General features: G+C 40.0%; 1 protein-coding gene across 3 annotated transcripts in view; it reads right to left on the bottom strand.

Annotated features, from left to right (window-relative positions):
* Positions 1-196: 196 nt before the first annotated feature.
* Positions 197-16,841, bottom strand: part of IQCG (IQ motif containing G) — a 45,687-nt gene continuing 29,042 nt past the window's right edge. The window contains exons 7-11 of one of the 3 annotated variants that reach the window (XM_008708407.2): positions 13,213-13,374; positions 12,161-12,235; positions 3,101-3,232; positions 2,279-2,380; positions 197-670 (exon numbers count right to left, since the gene is read on the bottom strand). In XM_008708407.2, the coding sequence (XP_008706629.1) occupies positions 533-670; positions 2,279-2,380; positions 3,101-3,232; positions 12,161-12,235; positions 13,213-13,374 (609 nt within the window). In that variant the 3' untranslated portion in view covers positions 197-532. The remainder of the gene's footprint in view (positions 671-2,278; positions 2,381-3,100; positions 3,233-12,160; positions 12,236-13,212; positions 13,375-16,841) is intronic. The other 2 variants (XM_008708409.2, XM_008708410.2) reach the window with 2 other exon arrangements.

The following is a 16,841-nucleotide window of genomic DNA, read 5'->3' as shown; positions in this document are numbered from 1 at the left end:
TCCATGCCCCCACCACCCCAACAAAAACACTAAAGTGATAATAAGTCTAAAAGGCAGGAAGGAACCAACTTTTGGAACTTCACTGTGTCCATATTATGCCAGACACTTTATAAATATCATCTTGTAATCCCGAACGCTTTACTTCCGCTCAAGAGTTTTTTCACTGTAGACAAATGATAGAATCCAAGACATTACAGAAATTCCTGAAGTTTTAATGCATCACAATAACTAATAAGCCCAGGAACTTTTCTTCTGGTAAAAAAGCCAGAGGAATCTTTACAAGGCTCCTAGAGATGCTTCTTCCCAGCACAAGGTTTTCAAAACATGAAGCAGCCCTAAGTTGACGGTATACCCCTAATTCAGGGTTTGAAAACTAATACAACAGGCAAAGGGAAAGAACCAGGCAGCAGCTGGGAAATGTCCAAATAAGGAGCAACCTGTAGATGCAAGCTATCTGTGCCGCTAAAATGTTCCTTCCTCCCTTCAAGTCCTCCCCATCTCCAGAAGACCAGAGGAAAAGACGAGAACTCCATCACTTTTTCTTGCCTCTCCGCTTGTCCTTGTCTTTGCCTTTACCTTTAGAATCCTTGCCATCATCTTTGTCCTTCTTAGGCAGTCTGAAACCACCAGTTTCCTTCCGCACCATAGTGCCTCGCCACCAGGCCTGGAGCTGGAAGAGAAGGGGGCGGTGAGTACAATTCAGAGTAGGCCTGCCCAGCTGCACCTTTCCTGCATAAGGGAGTTGTCCTGTCATAAAGTAACTTCTGTCTGAAGAGTGGTGTGTGTCTGAAACACGGAAGCGGCCAAGCACGCTCTCCCTCCAGCAACGCTCCCCTGTTGTGCGGATCCAGAGCTGAAGCCACGGACTCCAGCGTGAAGTTCTCAAAGAGTAAACGTAAAAGGAATCGGATTAGGCCAATCTTTTCTTTACACTTAGAAACCTGGTTCCCATATACTGCTTCTCTTTATGAATGTCCAACTTCCCCACATCCAAACTATTGCATCCAAAACGGCTGTTAGTGAGCTAGGCCAGCCGGCACGCGGCCAAAAATGTGCAGATTAATTTCGATGACTTCAGGAGGCTTCCCGGTGCATTTCATGGCTTTAATGATTGATTAAAGGATCAGTACTCCTTTTCAAAAAGGATTTTGATAGCTCTCTTAAATATCTTAGTCATTAGACACAACTGTGCGGAATACAGTCTGGGCTACTTTAAAGTCCGACTAAGCCCTAAAGACTGGGAGCAAATCCATTAGTGAAAACAAAAGTGCTTTTCAGCTAGTCCTTACATTTCTGCTCTAAGTCAAGGAATCCTGCCAAACAGAAAATGCCGCAGAAGCGCGATAAATCCTTGCTAACTATACATCTGCCTCTCCTAATAGAAAGCCCATGTTTCGGTTTGGATACCTGGTTTAAATGTACGTTAAAGCTTTCTTAATCTACCCCATAGTACACATCACCAGCTACTGAGCAGACACTCCTCTTTCAGAAAGAAAGGCAGTCCTCTAAACAACAGTAGTGGTCCAGCTGATGTGATTTTTGCTTGAAAATATTTCCCAGAATCTGACCTACCGGTTTCAACATGACTAATACAAGTTCATATAAAATTAAAATATCTTATTTTTTTTCTAAACTGCTTATCCCCTCCACCTTTTTTTGAAAACAGCTCTCATCAGAACCTAGCAGATAGCCTGGTTCTTATATAAATAGGAATTTGAGAAGCTCCTCCAGGGGTGCCTGAGTGGCTCAGTCAGCTGGGTGTCTTTCTGCTCGGGTCATGACCTTAGAGTCCTGCGATGGAGCCCCGCATCAGGTTCCCTGCTCAGCAGGGAATCGGCTTTCCCCTCTCTCTCTGCCCCTCCCCCCCCCGTTCATGCTCGCTTTCTCTCAAATAAATAAAAAATAAAATCTTAAAAAAATCTTGGGGTCATGAGTTCAAGCCCCATGTCGAGGGTAGAGTTACTTAAAAAAAAAAAAAGCACAGCTGTTCTGATTATAAATAATATTCTTAAATTTGACCTTTGGGCACAAGTTCTAGGTCCTGCTTCCCCTGCTTACCCCCACTTTCCCCTGGATTAAGAGTTGGGGACACGTCCTTGCCATGTGAACTATCTCCCTGCACCGAGGACTGCAGGCAAATTCCAGTAATAACAACAGGCCACCCTTCCTTACAGATCTCCTGTTCCAGGCTTCACAGTAAATGAGAGGCCTTGCGTTCCTCGGTGGTAGTCAGCTGCTGAATTGAAGGTGCCCTGAGATGCCAATGCTGGCTTTCTACCTTTATGATGCTCTTTAACTCCAAGTCATCCTGTTCTATCTTCTTCCTGATCTTCTCCTTTTCTATCCGATCTTCAACGATGACCTGTTCATACTCCCTTATCTATAAAAGCAAACATGAATCCTAGGTTATAAGACTGTCTTGGCAAGGTGTGGCCCAGCCAACCCTGCACTTTTAATATAAAATTTGAAAATAAAGCATGCAAATCTAAAGATAAATGAAAGAAAAGAAAAAACTAAGTGGATTCCTATGTTGTAAATATTCATATATTAACCATATAAAAATTTTTGTTTGGATTATTCAAATTTGCTATAAAATTTTCCATAAAAATGAACTAGTAATTTGATGTGTAATTAATGACCTCAAAGTAATTTTTTTTTTTTTTTTTTTACCTCATAGAAAGTACACATACAAATAGCAGTCATTTTTTAAAAGAGAAATTTGGGAAGTTTTACAGTTATTCAATGATGAAACCATAATCAGAAGCTTTTTAAAAATCATAATTTACAGATTATCTTCAGAGACCATAAAGTAGAAATAATAACAGAATCTATCTCAAGAGGTTGTGAGGGTGAAGTAAGTTCTTTGTGTGGAATGCTAGCAAAGTGCCTGGGACAGAGCGAGCACCGTGGAGGTGTGTCAGCTGCTATTACTGTCCCCATCATGGATGTCGTCGTCATCATCATCATGGGAGAAGACGCTCAGTGGGTTACAGGTACACCTCCACTTTGTCACCAGAAACGGCGTTACCCAGCTACCGTAGTTCAGCCACCACCCCTTCCTCGGGTGCTCGGCCTTCCACTGTGGAGACTGCTTCCTTACCGTCTTCGCAAGGTCTTGAAGGTGTGCTAAGTCACTGGCCCTAGCAGCTTTGAGAGCGTTTAGTTCATTCTGTTTCATTTCTGTGTCCTTATCAAATTTCTCCATCCAGAACTCCAGCTTTTCCTCAAGTTTCTGTTTGGAAAGAACATTAATGGGTTCCACCAGACACAAAGCCTTATATACTGTATGAAATCATTTATACAAGGTTCAAAAACAAAACTTCTCCATAGTGATAAAAGAATCGTGGCTCCCTCTATCGGATGGGTTGCTTTATTTGATCAGGAAGGGACACGAGGGAGACTTCTGGGATGTTGTAAATGTGTTCTCTATCTCTGCGTGGGTGGCGTTTACAGAGTCCTGGGACGGAGCCGGCATCAGGAGCCCTGCTCAGCAGGGAATCTGCTTTTCCCTCTCCCTCTGCCCTTCCCCCCCGCCCCCGCCCCGTTCATGCTCTCTTTCTCTCCAATAAATAAAATCTTTAAAAAAATAACAGCAAATACCAGCTGAGAAGGGTACAACGTCTTCAAAATCCTTAAAAATAATAATGTGAGTCTAAGATTCTATACTTGGCTAACCTGGCGTTCAGATGTGAGAGAAAGACTATACCTGGTCTTTCTAAAAGAGTTACTCAAGAGTGTATTTTAGCAACGAAATTTAAAATTTCATTTTAGAGACAGTATGTGTGAGAAACAATAAAATGTATATTTAAGCTACAGAATATACTTTTTAAAAATAAATTATAACCTGGAACTAAAATCACAAGTTAGGCAGTATAGTCTCCTGGAAGGAGCCCAGACAGGCTCTGAAGGCAGAATGCCTACGCTGAGCTCCCAACTCTGGCACTCATATAAGTCACCTCAAATTCCTTAAGCCTCAGTTCCCTTGTTTATAAAATGGAAATAGGTAGCGAATGATTTCAACATGGGATGTAGGAGAGGAAGAGAAGAGGTAAAACTTCGCTTTAATAAAGACAAGAAGATATAAGTATTGATTAAGTCTAGCCTTAAGAGGAAGAACAAAATACAAATATCTATGTTAAAATGTGAAGGGTTACCACGCTAAGAACATGATGCGTAACTTCCGAACTCCTAGATATGTACCTCAAGAATGAGAAATCAAGAGGAGTCTCTAGCCTCTAACTCTGAAACTAATACGTTATATGTTAATTAACTGAACTTAAATTTTAAAAAATAGAACAAGTGGAATATTAAAAAAAAAGAACAGCAGCATAACACAATGAAAACAACACCAGCTTCAGAGCCTATCAGAGCCTCGTTCGAATCTTACCTCTCCCATTTTCTAGTTGTATATATTGAACATGCTAATTAATACCTCTGGGGCTTTGTTTCTTCTTTTGTAAATTGGGATAATGTTACCTATGTCCTAGGATTATTATGAGGAATAGATATAATGTATATGGTGCCTGGCGCTAAAAGGCTTTCCGTAAATGGTGCTTATTTTAATTATCAATCAATCAATCAATCAATCAAAACTTTTTAAAAAAGAGGAGTCTTTAGGTGGTATATTGACATGATGTTTTTTAAAATGTGATTCAATTAATCATTCTAATCATGTTAAAGAGAATATATCAGTTTGGTGCAATCATGTCTTTAAAATCTTTCTAACTCTTGTTAACATTTTTTTCTTAATCTCCAGGCAGGTAAGAAGAACTGGCTAAAATGTAATACCATCATATGATATTTATTGAATTTCTATTTATATTAATTTCTATTTAATGGCAAATGATGCTGGTTTTTCTTTTATAGTAATGATATAAAAGTCTTAATTTTGTTGTTTAGGTGAGTAATTATGTACAAAATAGTAATGACACAGGTGGTATGCTGATATTACAAAACTATGAGAGTGGTACGCAAATAAAGAGTTTGCACTAGACACCAAGAAATCGAACAATATGGGATACCCGGGTGGCTCAATCGCTTAAGCATCCACCTTCATCTTAGGTCATGATCTCAGGGTCTTGGGATTGAGCCCTGCATCAGGCTCCCTGCTAAGTGGGGAGTCTGCTTCTCCCTCCCTCTGCCTGCAGCTCTGCCTACTTGTGTTCTCTGCTCTCTCTCGTGCTCTCTCTCAAATAAATAAAATCTTTTTTTTAAAGAAAATACACTTTTAAATAACTCATGGATTAAGGAAATAATAAATTATAAACTACAAATTATAATGCCTATAATTAATTTAAAGGCATGAAAAAGGTAAGATGGATTAATGGAGGAGGGATGTATAGAAATGTGATGAGGGGGCGCGTGGGTGGCACAGCGGTTGGGTGTCTGCCTTCAGCTCAGGGCGTGATCCCGGCGTTATGGGATCGAGCCCCACATCAGGCTCCTCCCCTGTGAACCTGCTTCTTCCTCTCCCACTCCCCCTGCTTGTGTTCCCTCTCTCGCTGGCTGTCTCTTTCTCTGTCAATTAAATAAATAAAATCTTAAAAAAAAAAAAAAGAAATGTGATGAAGCAAAAATAAAAAAATTTTAAAGTTAGAATCTACCAGTAGATGGTATGGTGTTCACTGTAAAATTCTTCCAACTCTGTGTATGTTTGGAAGCGCTCATAATAAAATGTTGGGGTGAAATAAATAAATTAGAAATTATTTGAAAGGAATGACAACATAGGGGCATCTAGGTGGCTCAGTGAGTTAAGCATCTTCCTTCGGCTCAGGTCATGATCCCGAGGTCCAGGGATCGAGCCCCTGCTCCGTGGGGAGTCTGCTTCTCCCTCATCCCCCCGCTTGTGCTCTCTCTTCCTCTCTCTCTCATGTTCTCTCTCCCAATAAATAAAAATCTTTAAAATTAAAAAAAAAAGGAATGACAACATAAGCACTACGTATCAAAACCTGTATACTGCAGCCAAACAGGACTCAGAAAATATGTTGTGTTACATGCATAGTAGAAAATAATAAAATTTTAAAATAAGCTAGAACATTTAAAAAACTAGACAAAGATTAGCAACATAAGCTCAAAAGAAGTATAAGAAAATAATTACTCAAAATTAAAGCAAAAACCAACGTGAAAAGGGAAAAAAAAAAAAGATCTGCTCAATATAGCCAAAAGATGGTTTTTGCAAAGACCAATAAAATGGTCAAAACTTTGACAAATCTTAGCAAGAAAAAGGGAAAGACACAAATTTTTAAAAAAGTAAAGATGAAAAAGATAACTACAGAAATAAAGGAAACTTTTAAATTGTGAGAGACTATGGAGCACACACCTTTATACTAATAAATTTGAAATGAATGTTTTAGATGAAATGGGTTCTTTCTGGGAAGAAATTACCAAAAATGACTCAAAAAGAGATTCTTTAAGTGAAGACGTCAATAATCATCTAAAAAACTGAAAAGGTAGCTAACTATCTCCCCTGGAAAATGGTACCCAGACAAGACTGTCTACGACTAAATTTTAGCAAAGTTTCAAGGAACAGATAATAATCTATTATCTATTAGTATTTTTAGGTTTTGGAACATAAAAAGATGGAAAGCTTCCCAACTTAAGCTGCTAAGCTAGCACAACTGATAGCAATACAAAGAGCACCAAAAAATAAATCTATAGGTTACTCTTGTTTATGGAATATATAAACACAAAATAAAAATCTGCAAATCAATCTAGCACTCTGGTAAAAGAATAATAATATATTATGAACAAATAGGATTTATCCCAAGAATTTAAAGATGATTTGACATCAATAAATCTATTAATGTATTTTACTTTATTAGCATATTAAAAAAGAAAAAGCCCATATCATCTCAATGGATGGAAAAAATCCATCTCATAAAACATGAATACTCATTCCAGATTAAAAAGGAAAAAAAAACAAAACAAAACTCACTAAGACCAAAAGGAAACTTACTTAACTTGATAAAAGTTTATCTACCATAAACCTACGGAGTAAACCTCATACAATCCCTATTCGTGCCAGTTATCAATTTATTATCTCTCAACTCTAAATGCATGCTTCACCAGACAGCTTTGTCAACCTGGATAGCTCGCTTAACTAGTTCTTTTGCCAGCTGGCATGACGATGAGCTTTGTCAGTAGAGGGCGCTGGAGGGACATGACAAGAGAGCTTCTCCCCTTGGTTCCTGGGGCAGGGCTGACAGTGGCATGTGTGTGGGACACTGATCCCACTTATTCACCAACAAGTTTTGCTGACACAACAGGAGGATTCTTGCTCACCAAAGAGCCCACCATTCCCAGTCTGCCCACTTTATCCCATTACCTATGAACCCGCTCTGACCCAGGGCAACAAAGCAAACATCTCCGTTTATCCCTGCCTTGGATACTATCCTTCAACCGTAGGATGTTCTTTTAGAGTTCTCTTCTAGCCTTTCTTCATAGCCAATCCCTTATTATAATGATACTTGTGTTAAATGTTCCCTGCTGAAACTACTGGTATGTCTTCTGTCACCTAACTGAACCGTGATTCAAAACTGTCACCAAAAATAGCTTCTGTCCCACCTTCTCATTCATGTCTTACTAAGGCATACCAAAGCGCTGCTGCGTCCTGTTCCTCAGATAGCATCAACATAATGCAGGAGACTACTGCAGAGTTTTGTACAAAGTCAAAGCAAGCAGTATCTCTGCAGGCCAGACCGTGGCAGAGAACAGACCTGACACGGCCCTGATGTGAGCCTGTGAGCGTGCACTGTTGGCCCTGCCAGGGAAAAGCAAACTGCTTCTGGAGGCTCTTCCACACTGGTTTGGAGACACAGGCTTTGGTCAGCTTAAGGTAATAGCTGCCTACCAAGTGCCAGTGGCCTTCGAATCATTTCTCCAGTCAAGATACTACACCTGGAACTGTAGCTGCCCCTGAAGTCGACTGTCACCTGATCGCATTTACAACAGTCCACAGTCATTATCCAAGATCATTCGACTCAGCAGGCCATGCAGCTGAGTTAAAGGGGGCTGTGGGAAGTAGCATGCCTCTGCTGCTTGCTTTCTCCTCAGCACGAATTTCTGCAGTTGCAGCAGGGGTGCCGCATTTGCTTATGGTTTACTATGCTGGTAGGAAGGGGAAGTTCCAGAGACTTCTACTTGGCCCTTACTACCATGATGGCCCTCACTCCATAGGTCAGAGAGCCAATGTGGAAATTCTCTCTGTTGCTGAGTGTGTCTATTCCAATAATATGTTCAGTAACGGGAATTAACTACAGGGCAGATCCACAGAACAAGTGGAGTAAATCACACTTAAGACTCCACGTATCACCCGAGCACCATAATCCCTCATTTTGAGTAGGGATCGCAGTGTTGTTTTGGGTCCCCAGGATTAATATCAAATTAGAGCCAGTGTTAAGTCATCTGAAAAAGTCTGGATATTTTCTGTTTTCCAGTATATAGTAACTCTAATAAATAGCCACAGGTCCCCTTGAGGAGACTTAGGGGAAGATTCACAGTCTATGCCTGCAGTAATGCTGCAGAGTTCATCCTCAGGGGGACCTGGCCCTTTCAGTGAAGGGGCTTTGGTCTTTGAATTGACTCAGTTCTGGAAACTGAAGGAGAAATAATGACTCTTCATTGTGGTGACTCAGGATCAGGGTTTTGGCTTCTAGACCTGGACTTTCTTCTGTTTTATACACCAAGTAATTCTTTATCAGGCTGCTCATCAGTTTTGTTCATAGGGATACCATGATTAATTAGCCACTGCCAAATACCCCTATGGGCAGAGGCATTCTGATTTCCAGTACATCCCTGCTGCCCTTCATGGAAAATGCGGTCACCTGTCTTTGGCAGTTAAGTGCTGCCCCATGTTCTCAGGCTCTCCAGGATCCCATCATCACCACTGAAACCAGGGAAGCTATTTCAGTGATGATACCAGCCATGATCTTACCTGGCCTACACAGGAAAGCAACCTTTCGAAGATGTGGGTGCTTTCCTCACTAACGTATTTCTCAATGTCTTAGTATAGGAGTGTCTTCTGGGAAGAAATGTCTCACAGAAACTCATTACATGTAGGTGTTCCGTGGCAAATCTGGAGGGCACACAAATTCACTCTGATATTCCTATTCCCCTAAGTCTTCGCATTCTCTCCTCCAGCTCATGGCAGGTAGCTCTGGATCTCTACCTCATTAAATGGGCGCCACCTTGAGTCGCTGAGACCAGGTTTCAAGCAAACTGTGAGGGTCACCTCCAGCTTCACAAGCTATCACATGAAATCCAGAATCTCTAGTAAATATATCCGTATCAATGAACGTGACTCAATCTAGTGTTATATCCCACCCTCGCTGGTCTAACGCCCTTAGACTCCATTCCCATACATGTCTCCCAATGTCAAGCAAAGCCTTGTCATTCTTTAGGTTTATAAGGTATTTCCCTCTGAGCTATAGTTATCTGAGTTATCTGTACCCGGGACTCGCTGAGATTTGACTCGAGTTATAGATCCAGGGGCAAGAGGAGTGAGCATCTGACTCAGATGAAGTTATTACTATGGCATTTTCAGGGAAAATAAGACTAATCTCCTCAGCCCCTGAAGGGCGTACTAATTCCATAGGCAAGGGAGGCTCAGAGTTACTTGGGGCTTCAAGATTATCAATTACTTCTGAATCCACCAAGATATTCCTTTTCTGAGTTTCAGGGTTCATTACTTCCCAATGAATGCCATACCTTGCACATGAGAAATTGGGCATGACTATGAATTCATGTGTAATACTGACTGAAATACTATTATTTCAGTGCCCCATTGTCACTACTTCTGATCAACGTTACATTGACATTGAAGCTATAAGCCACAAAATGGAAATAGACATATAAATAGCAAAAGGAAAATATAAAATTATTGTTTGCAGTCAATAAGATTTTCTATCTAGAAAATCTAAATGAACCAACTGAAAAACCATTAAAACTAACAGGAGAAGATATAAAGCACCGACAGCGATATGCAAAACTGAACAGCTTTTCCACAGACCGTGCACTTAGAGACATATCTAAGAACGTTTAGCACTGTTACACCAGCAAAACTTGGAAACAACCTGAATGTCCACTAGTAGAAGAATGTTTAACTAAATTTTGGTATATCCCCTTTATGGAATATTATACAGCAGTTGTACTGCTATAGGAAACATCAAGACAAAGTAAATTAAAAAAAAAACAGAGTCTGGAACAATATATATAGTATGAGTCCATTTATGTCACAAATATTAATAAATAAACATAAATAGATGGATAGATAAATACTGAAAACGTAAGTATTTAGGTACATATAGAAGTATGTACATCAAAGAAAAAGATGTGGAAGAAATTTTGGAACAATTTGGAGTGATTAAGAGAACTTTCATTTTTTTCACTTTTTAAACTCAATGTATTTCTGTGCTGTTTCAAATTTTTAATTGAAAAATGTTTACGTATTGCTGCGTTACTGAGCTGAAGAGCTAGGAGACACTGACTTTATCCACCCATTACCCATTTACCCGCCAACTCATCTGACTGTTATTAAACACATGCTAACTCTGCGTCTAACACTTGAACAGGTAACATGGCACATAATCCCTAAACTGCCTGGGTATAAGACCCTGCTCCGAACAGCCTACCAGATTTTTTTTTCTTCAGTAAAGCCCTGTAAGATAGCATCTATTAATTCTTTTCATTAACCACAAATTTGGAATTGTTTACTGAAAATTCATTAGCTTTCTCAAAAGTGGACTGAATCATAAGCTGGAAATTTTTTCCCTATTCATCCAACAGGGATATTGTTTTTAAAACTCCACTCAGCTTCGTTTCTTATTAGTTTTAGAAATACTAATTAAACAATTTCAATCACATAGAATTCACACAAGAATAAATAAGATGAATAAAAAAAATAGGGGCGCCTGGGTGGCACAGCGGTTAAGCGTCTGCCTTCGGCTCAGGGCATGATCCCGGCGATCTGGGATCGAGCCCCACATCAGGCTCTTCTGCTATGAGCCTGCTTCTTCCTCTCCCACTCCCCCTGCTTGTGTTCCCTCTCTCACTGGCTGTCTCTATCTCTGTTGAATAAATAAATAAAATCTTTAAAAAAAAAAAAATGAATAAAAAAATAAAAAAATGGTCAATTTTTCAATTCTATTAGCAAAAAAAAAAAAAGAAGCAAAATAAAACAACTCATTAAATTAGCACCTTAAAAATATCTAAAATGCCTAGCATGGTTGATGATACCTTGAAATTAGTGTCAGCAATTTACATTGTTGATGGTAGTGTAGATTAGAAAGTATTAGCAGTATTTATCAGGAGTCACAAAATACCAGTCTCTCTGACATAAAACTGTCATGCTTCAGATTTACTTTTGGTAAATAATTGCAATGAAAGAAAACAGTTTTTTGGGCAAAGCTTTCATTACTGAATTACTTATAATAACAAAACCTTGGAAATAATCTAAATATCCAAAATAAAGGGTAACAAGCAAACTATGGCATGGTCATTCAATAGAACATAAAACTATTTTAAATTATTTTATGAAGGCACTGTAATAACATGAAAAAAAATGAGTAAAAAAGCAATTGACAACTAAAAAAAAAATCTTCCCTCAACTAAGAGTATGTTATTTTAATAATTTTAAAAATCAGTGAATTCTATTTTAAAATTAGGACTATAAGGAATATAGGAGCAATGGGACGTCTGGGTGGCTCAGTCAGTTAAGAGTTTGCCTTTGGCTCAGGTCATGATCCCAGGGTCCTGGGATCGAGCCCCACATGGGGCTCCTTGCTCAGCGGGGAGCCTGCTTCTCCCTCTGCCTGCTGCTCCCCCAGCTTGTGCTCTTTCTCTCTCCCTCTCTCTAACAAATAAATAAAATCTTTTAAAAAAACCCAAACAAACAGGAATATAGGCGCAAGAACAGTTTCTTATATAATGTTGAATGATAGAGGCAGAAAACAAAATTTCACCTGTACTCAAATTATAAAATATTCATTCAGATGGATAACTGTGAGCAAGACATGGGCTACAGCTCATTCATTAGGCTAGCAGAATTATGGTTGATTTTTTACCCCTCAAAAAATGTCTTTCCTTACAATTTTTTTTGCCGTCCTTGGTATCTTGTAAGTGGAACACAAGCCCGTCGGAGGGCAGAGAAGTTCTGGTGACCCACCTGCTGCTCCTTTCTAAGGAACATTTCAATCTCCATATGAATCCTGTTCTCTTCTTCGGTTTTCAACCTCAGTTTCTGTGACAACAAGAAACCAGTATCGGGAATTCTTGCCAGCAGGGTTCAGAATGAGGAGTTCTCAAGATTAGAGGTGTAGCTGTGACTGTATCTCAGTTTTCTTTACCAGCTGGAATCCCAAGAATCCTCCCGAAGCAAATCCTTCCCTTCAACCCACTTTGTGTTCACGAACATCGCTGAGCCCTGTGTCGGGCACTGTGCCGGACACATGCCGGTGCCCACGACAAAAGAACCATGATCCGGTTGCCTGGATGAAGTGATGTCAATTTAAGGAGAGAAACAATGCTTCAAGGCCACAAGGTTCTTAGGCCTGGAAAAGGAAATTCCCGAGTGCAAGGAAAGTTTGTAGTCAGAGTTGTATGACAAACCCAGGGGAGTAAGCTTTCAAATAAGTGGGGTCCAGAGAAAGCAGTCCTCCTCCCCACGGATGACACTACTCATGTTTGCTCCTTCCCACCTACCTACTGTTCGCTTAGCCATTGTAGCCTTCCTTTTCTAATGAGGGTCTACCCTTTTATTTCTCCGGATATTTTCCACTGTGACTTTCCATCTTCATAAATTTAGGTTAGAATGAAGTTCAGCTCTCTTGATTTTATATTTCTTAATGGAGGGATAAAAGGTACCAGTTGGGCAGCAGCAAAATCCCACACGTAATATGTATCTTGTTTTGCCGTAATTACTAGGAGAAATGGCAAGTGGTTTTATAAAATAAGGATAAAGTGACCAAGGGAAGATGATTTTCAAAGTCATCACAAAAAACAGTGGATGTAGGCTACAGCCCATCAGAATCTCTGCCTGCAAATACGCAAGACCTCATTCTGTTTTTAATTCTAATCTCAAATGTGAGAGCTGCAGGAGAGATGGAGCAAAGATCAAGAAAATCTCCCCCTCCTTCCTCCTCTGTTAGCTGAGGCAATATGAAGAGTGACAACTCAAATGCCATGGACTGTGTTCATTCCTAATGTAGCAGTGATTACCTCGATCTCTTCGAGCAAGAGCTCCTCAGTTCTGTTACATTTCTTCTGGGTCTGGGCGATCTGCAGCTCAGTGTTTTTCTTCATATAGCGATTTTCCATGTTGGTTTTTGCTTTCATCTCTTGCAACTGGTCCTTGAGGTGAGCAATATATTCATTCCGACTCTGTAGAGATAAGACCAGGTTTCTAAATTAAAATACATTCAGGGGGCGCCTGGGTGGCTCATGTTGTTGGGCGTCCGACTCTTGATTTTGGCTTGGGTCATGATATCAGGGTCATAAGATGGAGCCTGGCATCAGGCTCTCCTCTCAGCAGGCAATCTGCTTGAAATTCTCTTTCTCCCTCTCCTTTTCCCTCTGCCCTTCCCCTAAGCCTCTCTCTCTCTAAAATAAATAAATCATTTTTAAAATAATAAAATAAACAAAATAATAAAATAAATAAAATACACATACTCCATTCAGTTCAGCCAATGGCCAAAGCCTATCTTTTGTATTTATAAATCAATAAGAAACTGGATCTATTTTCCTATTATTGCATTATAGGAAAGTTGGCCAATAATCATGGATAGTATACATGAAAATGAAGGAAAAGTAGTTCTAAGCATTAGGAATGGGAGTTTCTTTCCTAGGTACACTATTTGGGCAGTCGGTATGCACAAAGATTTCCTATTGCTATCTCACTTTGGTAGAAAGAGCACTGGTCTAAATGATCAAAAGACCTGTTTTCCCACCCAAGCCCCCAACAGCTGTGTTTACCTGGCCAAGTCAGTTAAACTCTCCCAGTCTTACCTTCTATAAAATAAAAATATTAATAATCTGCCCTACCTGGAATATCTCAGCAAGTGATTATAAGGAATTAATTGAGAATATGTGAAAACTCTTTGCAGGTCACAAAGTGCTTGGCAATTTTAAGGTTTCAATATTCATTTAAAAAAACATTCATTCCGTACCATACTAAGTTAAACATAGAAACCTGATAGACGTGGTCCTTGCCCTCGAGAGACAACTTACAATCTGGTGACAGAGAAGTGATTAAAATCAAACAAAATTTTTGGGGCACCTGACTGGTTCAGTTGGTGGAATGTGTGCCTCTTGATCTCAGGGTTATGAGTTCGAGCCCATGTTGAGTGTAGAGATTACTTAAAAATAAAATCTTAAGGGACGCCTGGGTGGCTCAGTCAGTTGGGCAGCTGACTCTTGACTTCAGCTCAGGTCCTGAGCTCAGGGTCATGAGATCCAGCCCCATGTTGGGCTCCCTGCTCAGCGGGGAATCTGCTTCAGGACTCTCTCCCTCTGCCCTTCTGCCTGCTTGCTCTCTTGCTCTCACTCGCTCTCTCTCAAATAAATAAATCTTCAAAAAAATAAAATAAATAAAATCTTAAAAAAGACAGCAAACTTTTTTAAGGTGCAAAACACTATTAAAGAATAGGACACCAGGCCATGGGAGAGAGTAACAAGGGAGGCCCACATTAGATCAGTAGTCTATAAAGGATTCTCTGAAAAAGGAATGTTAAATCTGACACCCGAACAATAAGTATGTACATCACATGAAAAGTGGGGTCAAGGAGGAGTTTAAGAAAAAGGAAGAATAAATGCCTAAGTCCCGAGGCAGCAAAAACCTGGATACATTCCGGGAACTGAAAGAAAACTCCGGAGACTATCCCAGTGAGGGCTGAGGGTGGGACAAGATGAGGTTGGAGAGGGCGGTAGGACGGACCATGCAGGACCTCAGAGGCACTAGTATGGAGTCTGAATTGTAATCCAAGGGCTATGGGAAGCCTCAGAAGGGTTTTAGTCAGGGAGGTAACATTTGATTGTTTGAGAACAATCAGACACAGCATGAGTAATTTCATAGCTGACAGCACGACAAGCAAACACAATTAATAATGCAAATGCATTGCTTTAGTCAGAGATTTCCGTTTCTCTAAATAGCAACCACCTTTAGTTTCACCATGTAAGCGGGGTGGAGTTAGTTCTAAGCATTAGAAGAAGAAACAAAGCAGAAATCGGTCAAGATCATCCACCATGAAAAACAAACATGGTTTAAAGGATCAGAGGCCACTAAAATTAATCAGAAAGGTCTTTTTTGGCTCACTTTTCCCCCCTCCCTTCTTTCTACACTCTTCTCCCTTTTCCCGTCTCTTCCCATGTTGCTTCCCTCCCGCCTTCTAATTCAAGCTGTATGGCAGTCAGCGATGAAGTCTGGATTTCCAGGAAGACTTGAGTTAGAGCGAAATGTGATGGCTTCACTTCCTCATTGGCCAGAATCTTTATACCTATTTAACCACTTAGTCTTTCTTCAAGGCCCTGCTTTTACACCACGTAAGTCCAGAAAACCTTTTCTAGAAAACCTCAGCCCATATAAATATCTGTAGTATTGTTTCTCACAGAATCTAATGGTATTGAATGGTGAGGTATTCATTAAATAGCATCAATACAAAGATGCACTCTGAAAAACTCAAGAAAATGTTCTGGTCAGCTTTCTTTAGCAAACCGAATACTGAGTCTTTTAGAGTAAAAATATGAAGATCAGAAATGCAGAGTTAAGACTCTAGGAGTTTCTGCCTATGGCAAGCAAAAGGTATTGTTATGTAACTTAATAAGGTCATAAGACATTGGTCTACAATTACCCTGTGCCAAGCCAAAGGCATGTGGTTTCAGTGCTGTTGCCATGGGCTTTAGATTATTCCCAACTGTACTGCTCTTCACAACTTGTGGCCTCCTATGGTGACCGTGTGGGGACAGAGGAAGAGAGAAAATACTGGCAGGCTACTGATGGTAAAATCACGATCAAGGCATACTAAATTCACTGCAGTAGCATTCCATATCTTCATCTTCCCAGTCTGCAAAAAAAAGGCGGCCTAGAAGCAGCGGGGTACAGGCCAAGGGTCATCGTGGGTTGTATGAATTTCTTTTAAGATTCTCACTACGAAAAGATCTGCCCTCACCACAAACCACCAGCATAACCCCAGTCATCCAGGGTGTCTGCAGCCTTCCCCATGATCAAGGTCTGTGGACTGATGCAGCATATTTGTGGGTTTTTGAAGCAGACCAAACTTGACTTAACAAATCCCTGAACTGCTTTCAGATCTGTACTTGTTATTTGAATTCAGAGGAGCATGATTTAGTAATGGAAACAAGCAGTCAACCAATTATAGTTAATAAGGCTCTGATGGCTGCCACAAAGTGTGAGCCAAAGGATTTTAATGGTAGTGTCCATTTTCGTAATTGAACACAACGTAGAGATGAGGGTTTGGTTGGATGGAAAAAGGAAAATGGGAATGTGGTCCATTAAAGTGACAAAAGCCACAAGAAAAAATACCATTCTGTATCAAGGTAACATCTGTATTTGTCTGTCTATGACTAAGAATAGTGGTTCATTCTAGAACAGTCTCTGAATAAACCCTGAGCTACACAGTCACCCATTCTAAGATGCAGATGAAACAGGTCCAAACTTCTAAAGTTTTGGGCTCCAATTCCACGCATTGCTTCATTTCCATTTGAACTATTCCCGTTTCAATTGTACCAATTTCCTCTTTTCTTTCCTTTTGTAATAAAGTTTCCATACACCTCACTGTCTTGACTGATGATCTCTGAGTAAACTTTAAATGTGATGCCTGAAACTACACACA

This window comes from Ursus maritimus, unplaced genomic scaffold (genome assembly GCF_017311325.1).
Source record: "Ursus maritimus isolate PB19 unplaced genomic scaffold, ASM1731132v1 scaffold_4, whole genome shotgun sequence".
Lineage (NCBI taxonomy): Eukaryota > Metazoa > Chordata > Mammalia > Carnivora > Ursidae > Ursus > Ursus maritimus.
This window is presented reverse-complemented; position numbering and strand designations above follow the sequence as displayed.